Source organism: Barbatula barbatula (genome assembly GCF_947034865.1).
Source record: "Barbatula barbatula genome assembly, chromosome: 20".
In the NCBI taxonomy this organism is placed as follows: Eukaryota; Metazoa; Chordata; class Actinopteri; order Cypriniformes; family Nemacheilidae; genus Barbatula; species Barbatula barbatula.
In genome coordinates, this window is record NC_136783.1 from 8,179,044 (window position 1) to 8,198,656 (window position 19,613).

The 19,613-nt window shown below is 37.8% G+C and overlaps 2 protein-coding genes across 9 annotated transcripts in view; both read left to right on the plus strand.

Moving 5' to 3' along the window:
• pde4cb (phosphodiesterase 4C, cAMP-specific b) overlaps positions 1-3,549 on the plus strand; it is a 46,106-nt gene extending 42,557 nt beyond the window's left edge. For all 6 annotated transcript variants that reach the window (XM_079483880.1, XM_079483882.1, XM_079483883.1 and 3 more), the window contains 2 exons: positions 360-542; positions 620-3,549. In XM_079483880.1, coding sequence (XP_079340006.1) covers positions 360-542; positions 620-1,036 — 600 coding nt within the window. In that variant the 3' untranslated portion in view covers positions 1,037-3,549. The remainder of the gene's footprint in view (positions 1-359; positions 543-619) is intronic.
• A 1,387-nt stretch (positions 3,550-4,936) lies between these two features.
• Positions 4,937-18,778, plus strand: rab3ab (RAB3A, member RAS oncogene family, b). Of its 3 annotated transcripts, none has more exons than XR_013788060.1 (6): positions 4,937-5,092; positions 9,628-9,855; positions 15,900-16,018; positions 16,118-16,242; positions 16,568-16,813; positions 18,236-18,778. XR_013788060.1 is itself a non-coding variant. In XM_079482518.1 (6 exons), exons 3-6 carry the CDS (start codon positions 13,390-13,392, stop codon positions 16,756-16,758), a joined length of 780 nt encoding a protein of 259 aa, XP_079338644.1. In that variant the 5' UTR covers positions 5,071-5,092; positions 9,628-9,855; positions 12,440-13,389; the 3' UTR covers positions 16,759-18,777. The 3 variants fall into 3 exon arrangements, 2 of the variants coding, with proteins under 2 accessions (XP_079338645.1, XP_079338644.1); XM_079482518.1 differs by adding an exon at positions 12,440-13,734 and having other exon boundaries at positions 5,071-5,092; positions 16,568-18,777; XM_079482519.1 differs by having other exon boundaries at positions 5,000-5,092; positions 16,568-18,777.
• Positions 18,779-19,613: the final 835 nt, after the last annotated feature.

Genomic DNA, 19,613 nt, shown 5'->3' on the forward strand with positions numbered 1-19,613 from the left:
TGCAAAACATGCTTTACATTGATGTATTATTCAGAAACTTTGAATAAACACAATTGTGTGTTCCCTGGGACTTCTTTTTGCGCTGCTACCACAAGGCTGAGCTACGGAAACTAGCATGAATAGCATGCACATTAAACCCAACAAAAAACTACGGTGAACATTTGTATGACCTATCTTGCGCTAAATAGATAGAGGCGCTAATTTTAAAAACCTTCTATGGGTCGCATGTAAGAAACCTATATGGTTGTATGTGTGGAGGATTTTACGTAAACATAACTTTTAACATGACTTGATACTTACTTCAATATTGGTTAGCAGTGATCAGATATAAAATCGTTTTTCTAATCCTTTGTCTAAAGGTCCTCCAGAACATGGTGCACTGCGCTGACCTCAGCAACCCCACCAAACCCCTGGAGCTCTACCGACAGTGGACAGATCGAATCATGGTGGAGCTTTTCAGTCAGGGTGACTGCGAACGTGACAAGGGCATTGAAATCAGCCCCATGTGTGACAAGCACACAGCCTCTGTAGAAAAAACTCAGGTGTGCTGTGATTAAAAAAGTGTTAGTATGCGTCCTTAAAGATTGCTGTTTTAACTGTTGTCTCTGTAAATCCGAAGGTGGGATTCATCGACTACATTGTCCATCCTCTGTGGGAGACGTGGGCCGATCTGGTCCATCCCGATGCTCAGGACATTCTAGATACGTTAGAAGACAATCGTGAATGGTACCAGAGCATGATTCCACGCAGCCCTTCGCCCACCCCCGATGAGCAGGACTTGCGGGCCATAGTGGGCGTTGGGGGATCGGGAGAAAAGTTCCAGTTTGACCTGACTCTTGAGGAAGAGGATGGAGAGCTGGAGGGTGATGAAGAGAACATGAACACAGAACGAGGACATAGATTAAGGACTATGAACGCCAAGCATTCAGCAGTGTCCCAGAGCCTCACAGTTGGAGTCACTCCCATTTTAGATGGTGGCGAAAGAGAACTGGACCAAGAAATGACCAGTGTGTCTGTCCTGCAGTTGGAAACTTAACATGGAAGATCTGCTTTAGTTGTGTTGCTCAGTCACACTCATGAAGTGTGAGGTTTCGTGGTGAACCGTCCACTACCAGTTTTCTCATATTAACTCCGACTTGTCCTTTTGAAATAACTGGACATAAGGTTTATCCAACCGAATAAGCCCATGTTTTAAAAAACACAGATTTTGCAAAGGATTGAGGAGGAACATGTATGAATGTTTATGTGGTCTCATTTGAGAGTCATGTGGAGAAACATGGTGTCTTCCCTTGTCCATGCCAGCTGCAGAGGAAAGCTGATGAACTCATTATGTGAACTTTTTATCACTACACTTTAGGGTATTTATTATCTTCAAGCTTTTTCATTTTGGATAACTTAATGATTTAGCTTTTTTATGCTTTTGCCACTGAGAATTGAACAGAGATGGAAACTGAGAAATAACCGTTTCCAATATGGAACTGGAACGGCCGTTACAAAACTATTTAATGCATTAGTGATAAGATTGTGACGCTAACAACCTCAGGATAAGAATGATTTAATGTAGCAAAACTCCAAAGGGCAGTCACTAAACTCTCTGTTTATAATCTTGTTTGAGACTAAATCAAAACACAAAAATTGTCTTGTCAAACACTGTCCAATTTAAGACCGTCGTATGGAGAATCCCTTTACATTTCTTTGTACTGAAATACCTCTTGACACGTTAGCACTATGTAGACATGTACTATGTACTGATTATTTAAATATAAACAGGGTTGATTTAGCTTTAATGCTGAATTATGAATGAACACATTGCTTTTGTTTGCAAATCTAAACTCCCCCACACTTGCACTTACGAATGAATCAGTATTTGATGCTGATTCTCACTGACATACACAGGTCTGATAATGTAAATTGAAGATAACCTCTTCTGGCTGCCTCCACCATGTGCAATGAAAAGCTGAAGTGAATCTGATGCTTCATTACAATCCATACAGAGGTGGATTTTTACATGAACCCAGGACAGCACAGACAACCATTATTCTGAGCTAGACAACGGGACTCAACTCATAGATGTGTTAGATTCTGCACTAATGTTGCCATCATTCTCTAATATTTCACAAAATATTTCAAAAATTATGTTTTATAGATTTGGATATATGCAGTCAGAGGCAGCACAGAAATGCAATGAAAAGACAAAGAAGCCTTAAAGGTGAAGTGTGTATACTTTTTAATGTTTCTATTATCCTGGTTTGTGTGCAGAGACTATAAATACAGATTGTAATAAAAATAGGGATGTAACAATATTAGCGATATTGTGTTATCACAATATCAAAATGATCTCAATACTATCTTGGTCACATGACAGTATGAAACCATAGGTCTTCCAGGCCTAACATAGAGAATGTTAGAAAAAATTATAGATGTTACCTTTGACAAGGTCCATCTGGTGCAGTTATTTTATTTTATAATATAAAAGGGATTTTTAGGTCATTTGACCCATCTCATACTATAACGCATACATTGAAGTAAAAGTTATGATTAGAGGATAATGAAAAGAGGATGCTTATGGCACGTTTCCAAGTCATCATTTGTCATGTTAAATATATACCGTACCGTGGATGTATACCAAGGCATTACCGTACAGTGAGATTTTGATATTGTTACATGTCTATTAATAAGCCTTATAACCACAGAGACTCTAGTGTTTCAGAAGTGCTGTGCTTGTTTGGGATGAGACTAAATGTGCCAGATTCGATCACAGACACTCAAATGTCACGTGAGCCTTAAATGTAATGTGCCAGTGATGACAGGCTGGTGACATCACAAGAATATTTACAGTTCCCTTAAATTGAAAGAGTCATTAGGAAAAAAAGAACTACAATTTAAAGAGATATTTACAATGAATATGTTACTTAGACAGAATACATTCCCTTTTAAATAGAAATAAATGGATAAATATTTGAAAGTGGGTATGAGGCATGTCTACCTCTCTATTTGACAAATGGCAGACAGGGAAAGTTCTTGGGAAACATTTACACGCTTCACCTTTAATTATTTTATGTTAAGAATATAAAAAATGATCCATAAAGTACTTCAATACATTCCCTTACAAAAAGCAGAAGTCATCCGCACTGAGAAGTCAGAGTTTACTTTTGCTTCAGCTTTGATACTTAATGCTTAAATTGCCACGTAACTCATGTAGTCTTGTCCGCATTCATCTCATGAGAATTCAGCCTTAAAAACATCCCTTTAGTTCCAGTGCTCTTACAATGGAGACTGTGAAACATTTCTAGTGTCTAAAACTAAATCTGTTGTAAAATAATAACGGAACTGTATCATTTTGTTTGTAATAATGTGCTAAATTCTCTGTATGTTAATATTACTGACAATGTCAAAAGTGTTTGTTCGGTTTGTTTACAGGTTAAGGCCACATATGCTTCAGCTAAACATGTTTTATTCGTTCTTTACTGTTAGAGCCAAAACATACTCAATTATCAATTCAGGTTGTTCTGAACTGCCAATAAATAAAGATATTGTTGTGTTGTTTGGATCTGTGTTGATCTAAATGTGAAGTAGGAAAATAGGTGTCAAGAACTGGTCAAAATAAACTGCTGTTGCAGGTGCAACAAACACGCGCGCTTATTCAAATCTAGATTTGTCAATGTATGTCAACTTTTATTAAATTGACAAAGTACAACGTATATTATTTAACTCAGAAATAAATCAATAATAGGTCTGCATAAATATCGAAAATAATTCAAAAGCATCTCATGGAAAGAAATGAAGCTGAATAAGCTTGTACATAAAATGCCAAAAGTACAAATTCTAGACAATTTGTGACTATACTTAAGAAGCTAAAATAACGTTCCAGGATGTGACAAATGCAGTCAAAACCTGAAATATCAATTTGAAATATAAGTAGATTGTATGAATTACCAACATATTGAACATCAGCTTATTGTTTTTTCCTTTGTTTTCTATTTAAAATGAGGGAAATATATACTGTACCTAATATACAAAACGACAAAATAAACTTTTTTAGGGTATCTGTAAATTAAAATGCACAAACCACAAGCAATAATAACCCAAAATGGAGAAGGGCTAGCTTTTATAGAAAATAAAATAATTATATTTCATGACATATTTGAACGGGGACATACTTGACTATGGAAAAAAGGTTTGAGAGACATCACATTGTTATTTAAAAAATAAAGGTACTTAAAAGGTTCTTCACAGCCATGCCATAGAGAACCATTTTTAGTTATCCTACACAAAGAACTATTTAGTCAAGGTTTCTTTAAAGAACCACCTCCTCTTACCTTAAAGGTTCTTTATGAAACCCTTTAGACAAAAAACTATTCTTCTATGGCATCCTGGAGCACCTTCATTTTTAAGAGTGTATGGGGACATAATTCCCTTAGTCCAACAGTGTCATTCCGTAGCTTTTTTTATGTCCTTTAATGAGGAAAAGCAAGTGACCCTAAACTTCAGTTGTGTAAATAACCTTAGCTCAAAGCTATACACCACTCGTGGTTTTTCGCGCCACCCAGTGTTCAAATTCGTGTATACTTGACAAATGTTTCAATCGTTTTGGTTTGGCTTGTTATTGCTCGGATTGCGTATTATTTTAGTCAGTAGTTATTTTCATCTGCAACTAGTTCCGGCTTCACAGAAACTATTGAGTTTATAATTGTACCGTCAAAACGTTTATATGTAAATATCAGAAGCTGTGGTAAAGGGACGAGCGTTGGTTACATATCAGTGTGTTGAAAAGGCCACTGACCTGCATTCTCCATGTAAACAAATGTTTGTGCCAGCTGGTCATTCTTTACAACCGTTTTAATTGATTAATTATGGAGAGACTGAAGACCCGACTGCTCAATAATGAATGATGTCGGTTTTAAAGCTTCTTGAATATTTTACGTCCTGCGGGAGGGATCGCGACCGTATTCGTTCTCCAAGGCGTCAATCAAAGTGCCTCTGGTCCCGCCCCGTCTTTGCGTCACACGTCTTTCAAGTGACGTCAAGTTTGTCTGCAGGTGTTGAAAGAGGCGCAGTATTGGCGTAAGTGACGCTTAAAACGGATTTTACGGTAAGACCGCAGTAAAATGCGTTTGAAATTATTTGCGATGAATACATCGGAATACATGCTAGCTGTGCGTGTGTTTACTGTAAAAGAGCTAAAGATTAAAAGCTGACGGCAGAAGGAATAACCTTCATTTGACATGGACATCGCGCATATTTCTGTTTTTACTCGCAATGAAAGGCACATCTGCCATATTACATTTAACACATTGACACTGCATCGCACGTATTTTCTTTTTATTTGTATGCGTTTATATACATCAGTAAGAATAATGAAATCGCGATCGTTTTCTTTTGCATCATCTCAGAAGATGGTGAATCAGGTGAAAATATCTTCCGCAGCAGTGTTGCGTGTACATGTGCTGTTTCCTATTATGTAAGGATGCCTTGATCTCTTGCTGGTTTATGCATTTTCTCTAAATGATGCTGTGCACTATATTGTATAATATATTTGCATATATTGATGAAATTCGTTGAATTATGTCTCGTTAAACCCTTCAAGCGTAATCCCAATTATGGCTTTATGTCCTATGAGATTTTCCCTATTTCTTTTAACAAAATTGCTGATATTAATCGTGTCCTTGTTTCGAACCATCTTTCTGGACAGCCACAAAAACATGGCTCTGTATGCTCTCTTTTGCTTCTCGTTTTATTTCTGTGGGAAATCAACATGCTATCTGAAATGACATTTAAAATGAAGATTTCTTAACAATTCAGTATGACAGTTCTTGGATAACGCAGCACAAACAACAAGGTCCCCAATGCTGTCAGTGTTGATTTCCCAGACCTTTGCATTATGGAGGATTGGAGTGTCAAGGAAGTGAAAAGCACTCTCCAGAGCAGAGCCTTATCTTTCTTATTGCTGAAACATCTTTACTTCAACAGTATGGCCACAAAGATGCGCTCAGTTCCACCGGAGGCGGTCCGGCATCTCTGTTTTTGTTGGGCCTGGAAAAGCAGCCGGTCTAAAAGTTTGCTTCTATTTTTAGTCAACTCCAGCCCTGTGTTATCAGGAGAGACTTATTTCAGGATGCTTTGGTGTTCTGCGAATGTTTCAGACACACCAGACGTGTGCTGAGTTGCAGATCGGTTTCCAGAGTCTCCTCAGGAGAAGTGTTTCTTTCTACTTTTGGACTGGGTTTTGAAGGCTTTTAATTGAGATGTGCAATTGTGCAAACTATCCAAAGCTTTCTCGTCCGGCATCATACAAATGTATCTGATTTTCAGGTGTCCTAGAAATTGAATAGGATGCTTATTTGACACATCACCATTCCCTCTTTTGGACCTTTTTGTCCCAGTATTGAGAGTATCTGATAAAGACAATTCTATAAATAAATAGAAAAATCTTTATCTGTATGTGTGCGTGCAAAGGAGAGAGATATTGTTGTAAATGAAATACAGGCTTACTTAAAGTCGACATGAAATGTGGTGTTTTCTTTCCTTTTGTGACGTTGGTATGTGAAATGGCTTCTGGAATGAGGAATAAATGTAGGGCTTGACAAGATTTCATTCTTTAGGAATTGCAAATGGAATTGGAAGGTACTCATTGCATTGTAGGAAACGGTACTCAGTTCATTGAGCTCTGTTGTCGATTATTTTTGCAAAAACAGTTATCTGGGTATTCCATGTATATAGAAACATTGCACAGTGTGCATACTATATACTGCAGAAATAGTAACGGTTTCTTTGTGTGCGCAGTACCTTATTAAAGGTACTACACTCTTAAAATGGATGTGTTCATTCTAACGCATTGTTTGTGTTATCCTATTTAACACATTGTGTTGTTTTTAACACAACTGTATTTAGAGTGTTCCATAGAAGAAAGAATTATTACATTATTGTTTTTTTTTGTTCTGTTAAAAAGATAATATTTTGAAGAATTTAGGAAAACAAACAGTTCTGGCGCACATTTGACAACCATTTTAAGGGTAGTCAATGGTGTCACAGAAATCTCTGTCGCTAACGTTCTTCCAAATATCTTTCTTTGTTTTCAACAGGACAAATACATTTATACAGAATTGGAACAACTTGAGGTTCAGTCATTCATGACAGAAATTTCATTTTTGAGTGAAAACCTTTTAACCTAATTTATAGTACCTAACATTACAGAGAGATGGTTCACTCGTGAAATGAAGATTCTTGTCTTTCTCTACATAAAAGTTAATGGTGATCATAGATGTGTTGTTTTTGTGTGCAAAGATAACAGTTTTGACAAACTGCAAAAATATCTAATTTTGTGCTTTTAGAAAGAGAGAAAATAATTTTCATTGTGGGCCTTTTTGAAACCCTTGCACTCCCTTTATTTAAACATGTAAAAGAAATGTGAGGCTTAAAGTAAATGTGAGGCTGTAATGGCCACTCTGGGATCATCGAACTAAACCAACCTTCCCTCAAACTGCTCGAGACAGCCTGATTAGAATCAAACAACTGCCCATGTCAAAGCGAAACAGTGTTTCAGCCCTTCTTTAATAGAGAAATGAGAGCATTTGACATAAATAAGATCTGATTGTTGCCGTTGTTCTGTTTCTCTGTGCTTTGCCAAGTCATCGTGGTCTGTATAGCATGTGAGCTCATGTTACAGTTGTCCTGCAGACCAAACTTCCTTCCCAGCTCACCTTTAAAATCCTGTTCGGTTAATTGCGTTCTAAAAAAGAAGACTCTTAAGTTACAGATCATTTCGGCAATGGCTTCAGCAGATCGTGTGAACCTCTTGTGAACAGCAATGCTTTGCTATTTGGCAGAGTTAGATGGAGCTGAACAAATACGTGTTATATATTCAAAGACTCCTGTACCAATTATCGTTCTGACACCAAAAGAAAATGTCAGATAAGGCCAAGAGCTGGCAGTGCTTCAAATTCCTTTTGTCGTGCCTCAGTTCAGTTTTCCCCCCACCGTGGGTGTATTATTTGTAATTTTTATTTTATTAAAGTCTTTGTTTAACCTCATCGTCGCTGCCTGCAATTGGGTTCTTCCACCCCAACACACCAGTGACAAGGTGCTGACCCTAACTCTGTTGTTTGGTCACAGGAAAAATGAGTCACTCATTTATATATTTTTGATAGGATAGTAAATGGGTAAATGTTAATTTAGTGTTAGTGCTTTTTTTAACTATGTAGCATAAGTTTAAATGCACCACTCAATGTATAAACATGGTCATGTGAAGTCATGTGATAGCTTTGTGATGAACAGACCAATATTCGAGGCACAACAAATCTTGACATTCTTATTAGCTTGAGCGAAGTAGTTATGTCTAATTTGTGATCCGATAATTCTTTTCAATGAACCGGTTAATCCAGTCCCATCAGAATAAATCATTTACAAATCAGACTGATGGTCTGTCTAGAGCCTCGCTGACACAGTTATCAGTAAAAACAAAGGTGTTTCCTGGCTTCAGAAGTCTTCAGAAGAATATCAAGCACGGATCCATTTTTTTTAATTTATTTATGTTTTTTAACATCCTTTCTAAGGCTTTAACTCTGCAGTACCCATTCATTGTTTTGCACAGAAAAAGCAGGCAGTAAATTTAATATGTATAAATTTGGAAATGAGTAATGCGGCTTGAAAGACTACCAAGAAAACAACCAACACAATCTTGCAAAAACATAACGCTCATTCATATGTTTTTGTATGATTTCCTATTGCGCCAGTGATGTTAGGGGTGGGGGTTCTTTATCGGCATTTTTCTAGTTATGGTACGTTTTTGTACGATTTACAACGTACAAAATCATACGAATAACTAAATTGTTAGGTTTCTTTAAAGTGCACCTGTAAATTTAAAATTCTATTTACTTTGTTAGTGCACATTGGGTCTCATTCACAATAATGTAGATTTTATGTATTTATACGCACGTATTTTAACTTCTATTGGAAACTTCCGCCTGATTCACAACATGTGTGTACGCACATACATTTGTTTTTAACCTCGTCCTCATGTTAGTGAATTTGGACTATTTTAAATGAGTGGCCGCGTGCAGAAGTTAAGTCATTTGCATAAAACACACCCAGTCCATCTCCATATCAGGGCTTTGCGCTAACTTTCCTTTATCAACTGTCGTCAATAGGTCAAAAATACTCCAGGCCTGTCTACATACGCGCTCTCGCAAGAAATCCCAAGTGCGCAGTCCTCAAAATCTTAAATCTTTACAAAACGGTCAGTTCTGGTCCTTGATTCTGATTAGCTGAATTTCGTTTTTGTCTTTGTAATCTTTTATGAAAATATGATATTGTACTTCTGCTCTGGAATGGCGTATCCTTTTCTGTTTTTGTAAGTTTGATACATCCGTTATTGAATTACATTCTTTTCTATATCCAATCAGTTTTCAGTGGGAAAAAATTTATATTTCGATATTCAGTTTCACTCTGCAAAAACATTTCAATACAGAAGTGAAGTTTGTTGCAACTTTGGTTCACGCAGACACGTCAAGCAAGCCTGGTTATCAGCTAATGCTTGTGTCACAGAATGCTAACTCTTCCTAACATCTATGTTAAACTAAACATATTATTAGGAATCTTGAATAACCTCACTTTCTCTGTACCCTCTAGATGGCTTCAGCTACAGATAACCGTTATGGACAAAAGGAGTCTTCCGATCAAAACTTTGATTACATGTTCAAAATCCTGATCATCGGGAACAGCAGTGTCGGGAAGACGAGTTTTCTGTTTCGTTACGCAGACGACTCTTTCACACCAGCGTTTGTGAGCACAGTGGGCATTGACTTCAAGGTGAAGACCATCTACAGGAATGACAAGAGGATAAAACTGCAGATCTGGGTGAGAAATAATTACCCATCAGTATTGGGCTTTTGAGTTTAGTGAAATGTTTGCTTGTTACATATGTGCCAGTTTATGGGTTTGTTCTGGTCATCTGAAGCAAGGGGTAAAAAAAGGCCAAGCGTATAGATTTATAGATTTGTTTTTAAATAAAGAACTGGAGCAGGAAGAAGTTTCTATTAAATTTGAGCTGTTTCCTTATTTGAAAGTTCTTTACAGTTCAGTCTAAGCTCTATAGTTAACAATCAATTGCGTTTATACCGCTGTCTAAATATACTCTTTATTGATATTGATCCTTACATCTCAGAGTAATAAATCCCATCTCAGGAATAGAGGTTAAAGCAATGGTACTAGTTATGCTTTAAGACCCAAATTTTATTGGTATCCTACACAGTTCCAAAATCGTACAAAACGGCATTTCTATTGGTTTATTAAAAGTTTTTAAATACCTCTTGAATTGTAATGCGTTAATGCTTGTGGCAGCCAACTGCTCATTGTGTGAAACAACTGGACATGCCTTATTTAATTTCCAAAATTACATAAGATCTTTCTTGCAGCAAGGTTAGATGTATAGCAATGTACATAGAGACCAAGTCAAAAAAATAAATACATAAAGCAACTCTGTAGAAACACAGAATTACATGAGATTACAAATAACAAAGAGCTGAATATATTAAATTAGCCATTGGAGTCAATGAAGCTGGTGTATTTGAATAAAGATCTGCGGTGGTCTTTAGAGAGAGTCAGTAGCAAGCCTGTATGATTGTGTAGGTTTTCTCATGCATTGGAGGAGTAGCCAATCCGAAAAGCCTATGATGTGTCAGGACCCCTCCCCCCAATGCCTCAAATTTCCCTCTGGTGAAAAATGACCCTCCCCCCATTTCACAGATCAGCACACGCCAGAGAAAAGCTTTCGGTTTATTTCTGTGGCAAATAAGGTTCAGAAAGAAATATCAGATCACTACTTCATCAATATTCTGTTAAATATACTTTAACAATAATGAGCAAATCAGCCTATCATGTCCTGGTCTCTTCCCTCATGCACATTGACAGCAACAATGGGAACTATGTAAGGCTGCCATTCATTGACTACAGCTCAGGTTTCAATACTATGGTTCCCAGTAAGCTAACTTTCAAACTCCTGAATCTCCAAGATTTTCTCACTGACAGACCTTAGGTAGTGAAAGTAGGTCATTTCACCTCCAACTCCATCACCCTGGGTGTAGGAGCGCCACAGGGCTGTGTCCTTAGTCCCCTACTCTACCCTCTCTACACACATGACTGCGTGTCTTCTCACAGCTCCACTACTATTATCAAATTTGCTGATGATACGGTGGTTCTGGGCCTTATTTTCAACAATAACGAGACCGCATACTTGGATGAGGTAGAGAATTTTACATCTTGGTGCCAGGACAACGGTCTCTCTCTCTCTGTATGTGACCAAAACCAAAGAGTTGATTGTGGACTTCAGGAAGAGGCAGCAGCGGAGCTATACTCCTCTTATGATCAAAGGGACCCCTGTGGAGAGGGTGAGCAGCTACAAGAACCTCGGTGTAAACATCTCGTGAGGACCTGACGTGGCCTTCACACATTCAGACACATGTGAATAAAGCCAGGCAAAGACTGCACCATCTGCGACAGCTGAGGAAATTCAGGATTTCACCAACAATCCTGGTTTAACTCATTGCATCTCAGAAGCTCTAGTCAAGATTGCAAAGCCCTGCAGGTTGTTGTGCGCTTCTACCATCCCTGCAAAGGCAGAGCTGCAAAAATCATAAAAGACTTCAACCACCCTGGTAACTGTCTTTTTACGCTGCTGCCATCTTGTAAGCGCTTCCGTAGTCTTATGGCCAAAACTGAGAGCCTCAGGAGAATATTTTTTGCTCAGGCCATCAGGTTCCTAAACTGTTTCTCTGAACATTATTTGACCTCACTCATCGTACTCTTAAGAACATTCGACATCCAATTTAGTTACATTGCTACTTGCACACAGCACTGACTGCTCTTTTTTTGTTGTCTGTTTGCATATTCCTGCTCATTCCTTCTTTATATTATTTATATTTTCCTTTTGGGTTTATATTTTTAAAATATTTGCACTGTCTTTAGAGCTGACCTGACCTACATTTCACGGCTGGTTGTATATTCTCTATATAACTGTGTATGTGACAAAATCTTGACAATCTTGAATCAAATGCCTTACAATGTCACATGACCTCCCGTAGTAACAATAGTCACATGACACATCACATTATTCAGCAAATGCCGTTCGGGTTATCAGCTCTGAAAGGAATTTTGTGTGTGGCAGGTCAATAAAATAATACATATTACATTTTATGTTTATATAACATGTAGTTCATTCTTTACACTGGAAATGGAAAGTCAATTGCATTGCATTGTATTAACTCCATCTGTAGTACACATTTTGTCATATGCATATAGAAAACAATCTAATTCTTAACATACAGTAGATGTATATTCTGTATACCTTTTATATTGTTTTTTATGGTTCAGAAACAGTGTAATAGAAAATAGAAACACTGCAGCATATTGCTGAAAAGATGCTGATGTATTTTTGTGGTTTCAGACTCCAGAGCCAAAAATAGACTTCCAGTCTCCATTCCAGATCCTGGGTCTGTCGGTAGTTGCAGTGGTAGGAACACAATATGATCTCATAAATTCTCCAATGGAATGAAACTAAGTGCCAAAGAGAAATTTGGTCTATTGATTTGTCAGGTTACTTTGATATAATCTGCAGTGACGCATGATCCATCTGGATCCTTGCATACAAGTTCATTGTCTTACCACCTCTCAGAAAATCAGATTGAGTTATATTTGACATTTCTTAAATATTACTGGAGATAAGATTGTGGCGGTTAATGCCACTATACACAGAAAAAAATTGTTTAAGATGGAAGAAACCTTATGAATAAATAATACCTTAAATTGTATTGTCAGGGTCCTGTCTGCCTCCAGTGTTTACCTGTGCCTGTTTCTCCTGTGATCCCCCTTGACTACATCACCCATTAACTTCCACGTTCCCTCACCAGTCTATCATCAGCAATCACTGCACCTGTCAGCGATCACCCCCATCAATAAGACTCGGCCTGTTTTTATGTTCTTTGGCCATTTCTCAATATGTGTTCTCTAGCGGTCTTGTGTCCTTTTATTCTAGTTCTACGTCATCATTAACTATCAAAGTCTGTTCTAATACTCAAGAACAGAGAACACATAAAAAGTAGCTGGATGTGTACCTTGCATGCATACGGAACCCACTTGATGTCCCAGAAGTCACTGCGGCGCATCCATCCCAATTCCTTATTCTGAGGCTGCCCCTCAAGTCCGGTCTCCACAAGTTCCATTACAGAAGATGAGAACCCATTAATATGGAATATATTGGCTTCAACTTTCCAGAATCTCCTGGAGAGCTGCGTGGAGGACCTGTTGGACATTTGCTATCGGGTGATGGGGTGAGCTCTCCCGGACCAGCAACCCGTGGCTCTTATGGACTGGCACGCAGTAACACGTCTAAACTGAATGTTCGCCGCCAACCCCTCGACGCTCCAACGAGTCTGTTTCACCGTGGAGTTTGACCCCTTCGATTTTAAAGGGGAGCCTTCCAAGTCTTTAGAGCCTGTCAAGCTTTCCAAGTCTTTAGAGCCTGTCATGCCTTCCAAGTCTTCAGAGCCCGAACTCCAAGATCCCCATCTTGGCCCCCTGATTCCCCATGCTGGGCGCACCTTCCTGGAGACTTCCTGTACCTGCCCACCCCCTCCCCTCCATGGTTGTTCCGAGGACGTGCCTCCCGTAATATTTCTCTTAAACAAACACATCCATTCGCTTAAGAAGACCTTTGTTAAGACCAGAGCCGTGTCGAGCCGGGTAAGTAAAACATGGGGACATTTTGATTCAAGCCTGAAGTATTCCTTAAAGACCTGGTGAGGATCATTTATTTTTATTCTAATGCGTAAACCATAAAAGGGTGTAGTTTATTTTTCACAAAACTGGTCACAATAATATATTTCCCTTCAGTCGTATATCACTTTTACCTTTTTTTTAAAGCCATTTAGGTGTAAAACCAGCATCTGAAACACAGAAAAATTACTTATCATCATTCACTTTTTAATGCGATGTTACATTGTTACACAAAACAACACGCCATGCAGCGACAGTCTTACCCAAACAGTACTGTGAGGTGTCTTGTCTAAAACCCAGCGGTAGCTTCAGCAGGGAATATGGATATATTTAACTGTCTGCAGTAAAAGTAATATTGAGTGTGGAGTATTCCGTTTTGATGCTAAACTTGCATGCTGTGTCTGTTAATTTCTGCAATTAACCCCAAATTGGCCACATTGATTCTAAATACCAGCCATTAAAAAAACATATTGAATATGCAAAACTGTATTACGGGTCCAGCGTATAATATTAGGCGCCATCTAGCGTTGAGGTTGCGAATCGCAACCAAAGGCTCCCCCCTCCTTTTCAAAGCACTACGGTGGCTGACACGGAACTAAGATGTCGTCATGTTTTCGGTTCTTTGCTGAAGGAGAGAAGGAGCCGCAGTCTCTAGGCGCCATTTGAAACAACGCACTTAGAGACTTAGAGATTCTTTTAGAGACATTTTCTTCTCGGATAGCCGCAGGGGAAGCGCTTGGGTGCGTAGTTTCCGCTGCAGGGCTGGTTTCTACGGAGAGTGAGGCTTCTTCTTCGAAGCAGCGAGATGATCCCGCTGAATGAGAAAATAGTCCTAATGGCATTCAGCCCGGACTTATATAGGCGAGTGGTGCCGCCCAAAATAGCTGGTCCAAAAGCCAATGGTCTGTGATTTTCGCAGACGTTAACCATGGCTTCAGTATCGAATAAAACAGGAATTTTCCAATAGCATTTATCAAAAGGGAACCTACAGTTCACATACTATATCATTACTATTTGCATAACTGTACGGAGTTCTATTTATTTCCCCAAATAAAGGATTAAGTGTATATATGATACGTTTCGGTCATGACTGTTTTGGTAGTGACAATTTTTTTATACTTTTGAGCCAAGCGCAAAGATGCTAATCAACACATGGTTAGCAAGCACAGTTTTGAACAGACACAATTTTATGAAATAACGCCCAAAGAAGTTTGCTTGATTGCAGAGAAAGATGTTTGGTAGTGACGTTGCTGAAAGTAACACACAGGTTTTCAGACTTTTGAACACATTTACTTCAAAAACATTAGACCGATCTACTCACCATGTAGCTATTGGAGAAAGGGACACAGTAATGAGTCTTGTTAAAAATTATAGGGGTGTGGCTAACCCCTATAAATACTGTTTCAGTAGTGACATGAAAATCCAGGACACTTTTTTTACATTTAGATTACTTTAAATCATAAAGATTTACAAATAAAATATCAAATGAATCTTTTTTGAACTTCACTTTTTTTAAAACATCAGAAAGATAATTTAGTTGGTTGTTTGGTCTGTATGCATAATGGTTTAACTGAGAGTGTTCATAGTTAACAGGCTCATATCTCTGGTGCAGTGATGCAGAGATCAGTTCTTTACCTATTAAACCATTAACATTCTGAATGCCTATATTCTTACGTTCGTGGACTATTGGATTTCGTCACAGGTGGAGCCAAAAATTAAACCATAGCTTAATTCTGTTTTCCTTGTTTGTCTGAAAAACAGCAGTGTCATTGAATACTTTATTTAACTACTTGTTAACCCTAAACAGCACATTTCTGTATACTCTCTTTGCAACACTACCAGTTTATGTTTCTAATGACCTACATGTCCTGAAAACATTTTTATCTAAAAACTTAAACATGTTAAAATATTATTTTGGTGATATGTTTTATTTGAATGTGTCTACTTTCATTTTGCTAGTCAGTTTTGATGAAATTGAAGTCCTTGAAATTTCTCAAATCATGATATCATGCAAAAGTAAAATAATTGGCTAATACCAGTAAATAAATGTACATTTTAACTCAAGTTTTGGTCATTTCGGTTGATTTATGTTGTTCGGTTCATGTTATGATTTGCTGGCTCTTCCTCAACAGGACACAGCAGGACAGGAGCGCTACAGGACCATCACCACTGCCTACTACCGTGGAGCCATGGGCTTCATCCTGATGTACGACATCACCAACGAGGAGTCATTCGCTGCAGTGCAGGACTGGTGAGACCAATACATCCAGCTAAAAAGAACTTAAAAAAGAGAATAGGAAACCCTGCTTTGCCAGCAAACATATATTTATTGCGTTCTAATCTTCTACAGGTCCACACAGATTAAGACGTACTCGTGGGATAATGCCCAGGTGCTTCTGGTGGGCAACAAATGTGATATGGAAGATGAGAGGGTCGTGGCTTCTGAGAGGGGCCGACAGCTTTCCGAGCACCTCGGTAATGTTTCTCCTGTAGTGGTGAACATATCTCTACTTTCCCTGGATCATGCGTCATACATAGTATCTTGCTTCTGACACAATATAAATATTGCATATTTAACCATTTTTGTTGATAAATTTGGCTATTAAATATGTAAAAAGTATGCATATCAAAATATTCCTAACAATAATTGACATCTTGGAGGTTTTTTATATATTAAGCTCATAAAAATACATTAAGGGATCAACTCCTATAAAGGATACATCTTGTGTCAAGAGTATTTTCAATGATCTTCTATGTAGCTTACCGGTTTTTGTGACAGAGACTTTTGGTCTTTATTTAGGTTTTGAGTATTTTGAGGCCAGTGCCAAGGACAACATCAACGTCAAACAAACCTTTGAGCGGCTGGTGGACATAATCTGTGAGAAGATGTCTGAGAGTCTGGATGCAGCTGATCCTGCAGTGACGGGAGCCAAACAGGGACCCCAGCTCACAGAGCAGCCCGCCGCTCCGCACCAGGACTGCGCTTGCTGAAATCAAACCCAGCTCCATCTGCACTGCCTTGCACCAACACGAGCAACACATTTAGGTATTTCAAAAAGAACAAAAAACATAAAACCCTCAATTTCCCTTAATGTCTGCTATGGCCACACCCTTAGCTCCTCCTAGGACTTAGCTCCTCCCCCTCATCTCTGAACTGTAGGAATTTTAACATTGTAAGCTTTGAAATAATTTTATTTCACCCGCAAGTCATTATAAAAAAGCCATATTACCCTTTAAGTGTTTGGAATAGGCTTGAAATTTTAAAGGGTTTGCTAATATTTGAACAATTTGATTAGGCCTAACTTTAAATGTTAGAGGAATGTGATGTTAAATTAGTTTAGGACGAGAAAAGATTGGGCTTAAGTTCATAGCACTTTTTTTGTTTGTTTTAACAAATGTGTCAATGCACACAGAATCACTGTTATAGGCTTCATTTCACTTCATGTTTCAAGGTTCTTTTTTTCTTATACTCCCTGTCCTTAAATGATTTATGAACAAATATAAAAGAAGACTAGGATAAAGATTTCTGTATATTTATTCAGATTGTGTACATAATACAGTACAGTATTTAAATAATACAGTTAGAGATGCATATCTAAAATGTTTTGTTATTGATATCATTTTTTGACCAATTTACAAAAATATAAAGAAAGTTAGAGAAGTCAGTTAATGCTGTTTTCATGGTAACTTTGCAGTGCTTGTCACAAACCTTTCTTGCTTATTTGTATCTGTGACGTATCAATTGTTCACTGCCTTGCCTCATGTTATTTCAGTCCAGAGACTGAAACCCAAATATCATACAGAAACATTCCTTAATGTAAATTGCATGGAAGGAAATGAAGCCATTTAGGCACATAGTGGTAGGATTCCTTTCTAACTGCTGCGTTAGGTCTAGTAAGTGTATTTTTAGTCAGAATCTGAGTTTATTTTCTGCCCATGCTCTTGCTTCCATCATTGTAGGCGGGGCCATTATCTTATACCGGCTAATATCAACAATACTCTTATTAAATACTCTCTCTCAACATTTAGCTAAAGTTACTCAGATTTGACTAGTATTTCCCATAATGACTCTCTAGATTAGGTGTCCTGTGAAAGATTTTATGTGGCTCTGTTTAATGCCAGGCCTGCAGCTATAATGCAAAAATTTGCAAAAAAGTTTTAATGTTTACATGTGCAAGATCCTCCCAAATTAACCCTGCATCTTTCCTTTGCTATTCTGTCTTCCTTTTGTGGAAACTAACTGTAAATACATTTGAGTCTTTGGTTTTATGTGTGAACTGTGTTGTATAAATCCTGGGCTTTAAAAAAAACTTAGAGATATGAAGAAGATAAAAGGATGTTCTTTACCTGCTGTTGTGTATGCCTGCTTGTGAATGAATGTGTCACTTTATTACAGAGCAATATTGAAGAAAATACCCGATCATGTGTTATGATTATTCATCACACTAATAACATTTTTTTTATGTAGGATGTGAAAGAAATGGGATTGCCTATGTAAAGTGGTTTAAATACTGGTTGAGATACATTTGGACTGAATACCATCGAATGTGGAGAAGGTTTACTGAAACTCAAAAGCCTGACTAAACTTTTTTAATACCAATCAAATTTGTTGAAAATCACATACAGTTTTTCACTGATATAGAGTGATTTTACAGATGTGTGAAAGACATGGGCTTGAGTCTTTATCATCACGGTTCGCCCTGTAATGTAGACTCTCCACTATCATCACTATCGTCATCACTACGATCCAGCGCTTGTTCTCCATTTCCTACATTTGTTTTATGTATTTTTATTTTCCTGTGCTGATCATGCTTTCCATTGTTTTTATTAAGTTTTTCTGGTATCAAAGTGTAACGTACAAGGAAAAAACACTAATATGCAGTAGTAAATGTACTGTATTTACAAAGGGGTTTGGTGTCAAAGTGTCCAGTGGTGAAATTTTCCAAATCAACTGTCTATGTTGTGAAAATGACTGAACTTAATAAAAATAAAGGTTTGTGCTGTTTACTCGAGTCTGTAGTTATGTGTCATTGGGAAATATAGCTTGCATCCATTGGTCAGCATTGTCCCCAACATCTAATATAGGCTACTGTAAATAGGTTACAGCGGCCTGCGTCAAACAACAAACGCTAGAGGGAACTTAAGGTAAAAACTTTTTCTACGGTGAGCTAAAAAAGAAACACTCCCACTGGGACATAATGCGTTCAGCCCCGACAAAACGTTTTTAAAACGGAAACGGTGGTGCGTTGAACATCCAGGAAACATGTTGTACTGGTTTGAGCTTGAACATGCCCCAGGATGGATGGAGGCTGATTCATCTGTTGCCATGGCAACACCTGACGGACACAAGAGAAGACCCACTGATTGGCTGAGATGAGATAAAGCTGGAGGTTAGATTAGAGGCAGGTGTTTAGCGTGAAGGCCTATGGGCAATTCCAACGTTACGGACGTGACGTAAAAACCGTTGGTTAAAACGAAATTATTTAATGGCAAGATTGACATTTTCACGGAATTGCCCATATATTACATTTACCATGAATTACAATTTATTATTGATAATTAAAACAATTCTAAATGTATAATGTGTATCATTCTTTCAGCATTTTGACGTATAAAACCAATTACAATAGATTTGTTTACAACCATAGAAAAAGTATATTCTATATGGTACTTTCAACATAATTTCTTTAAATCTCCTTTAATCCTGTTACATCTCAAAAACCAAAATATTATAAAAGGCATAATTTTGTATAGAACAGTAACACATTCAACATATTTCTAAAACACTATAATAGTACAAAAACACAACTTTTTGCTGCAAATGAGTCATTTTACACACGCAAAAC

Coding starts and splice junctions, on each gene's coding strand:
- rab3ab (XM_079482518.1), top strand. CDS start 13,390: ATGTTCGCCGCCAACCCCTCGACGCTCCAACGAGTCTGTTTCACCGTG. Junction 13,735..15,899: donor CCAGAGCCGTGTCGAGCCGG/GTAAGTAAAACA, acceptor CTTCCTCAACAG/GACACAGCAGGACAGGAGCG. Junction 16,243..16,567: donor ACAGCTTTCCGAGCACCTCG/GTAATGTTTCTC, acceptor GTCTTTATTTAG/GTTTTGAGTATTTTGAGGCC.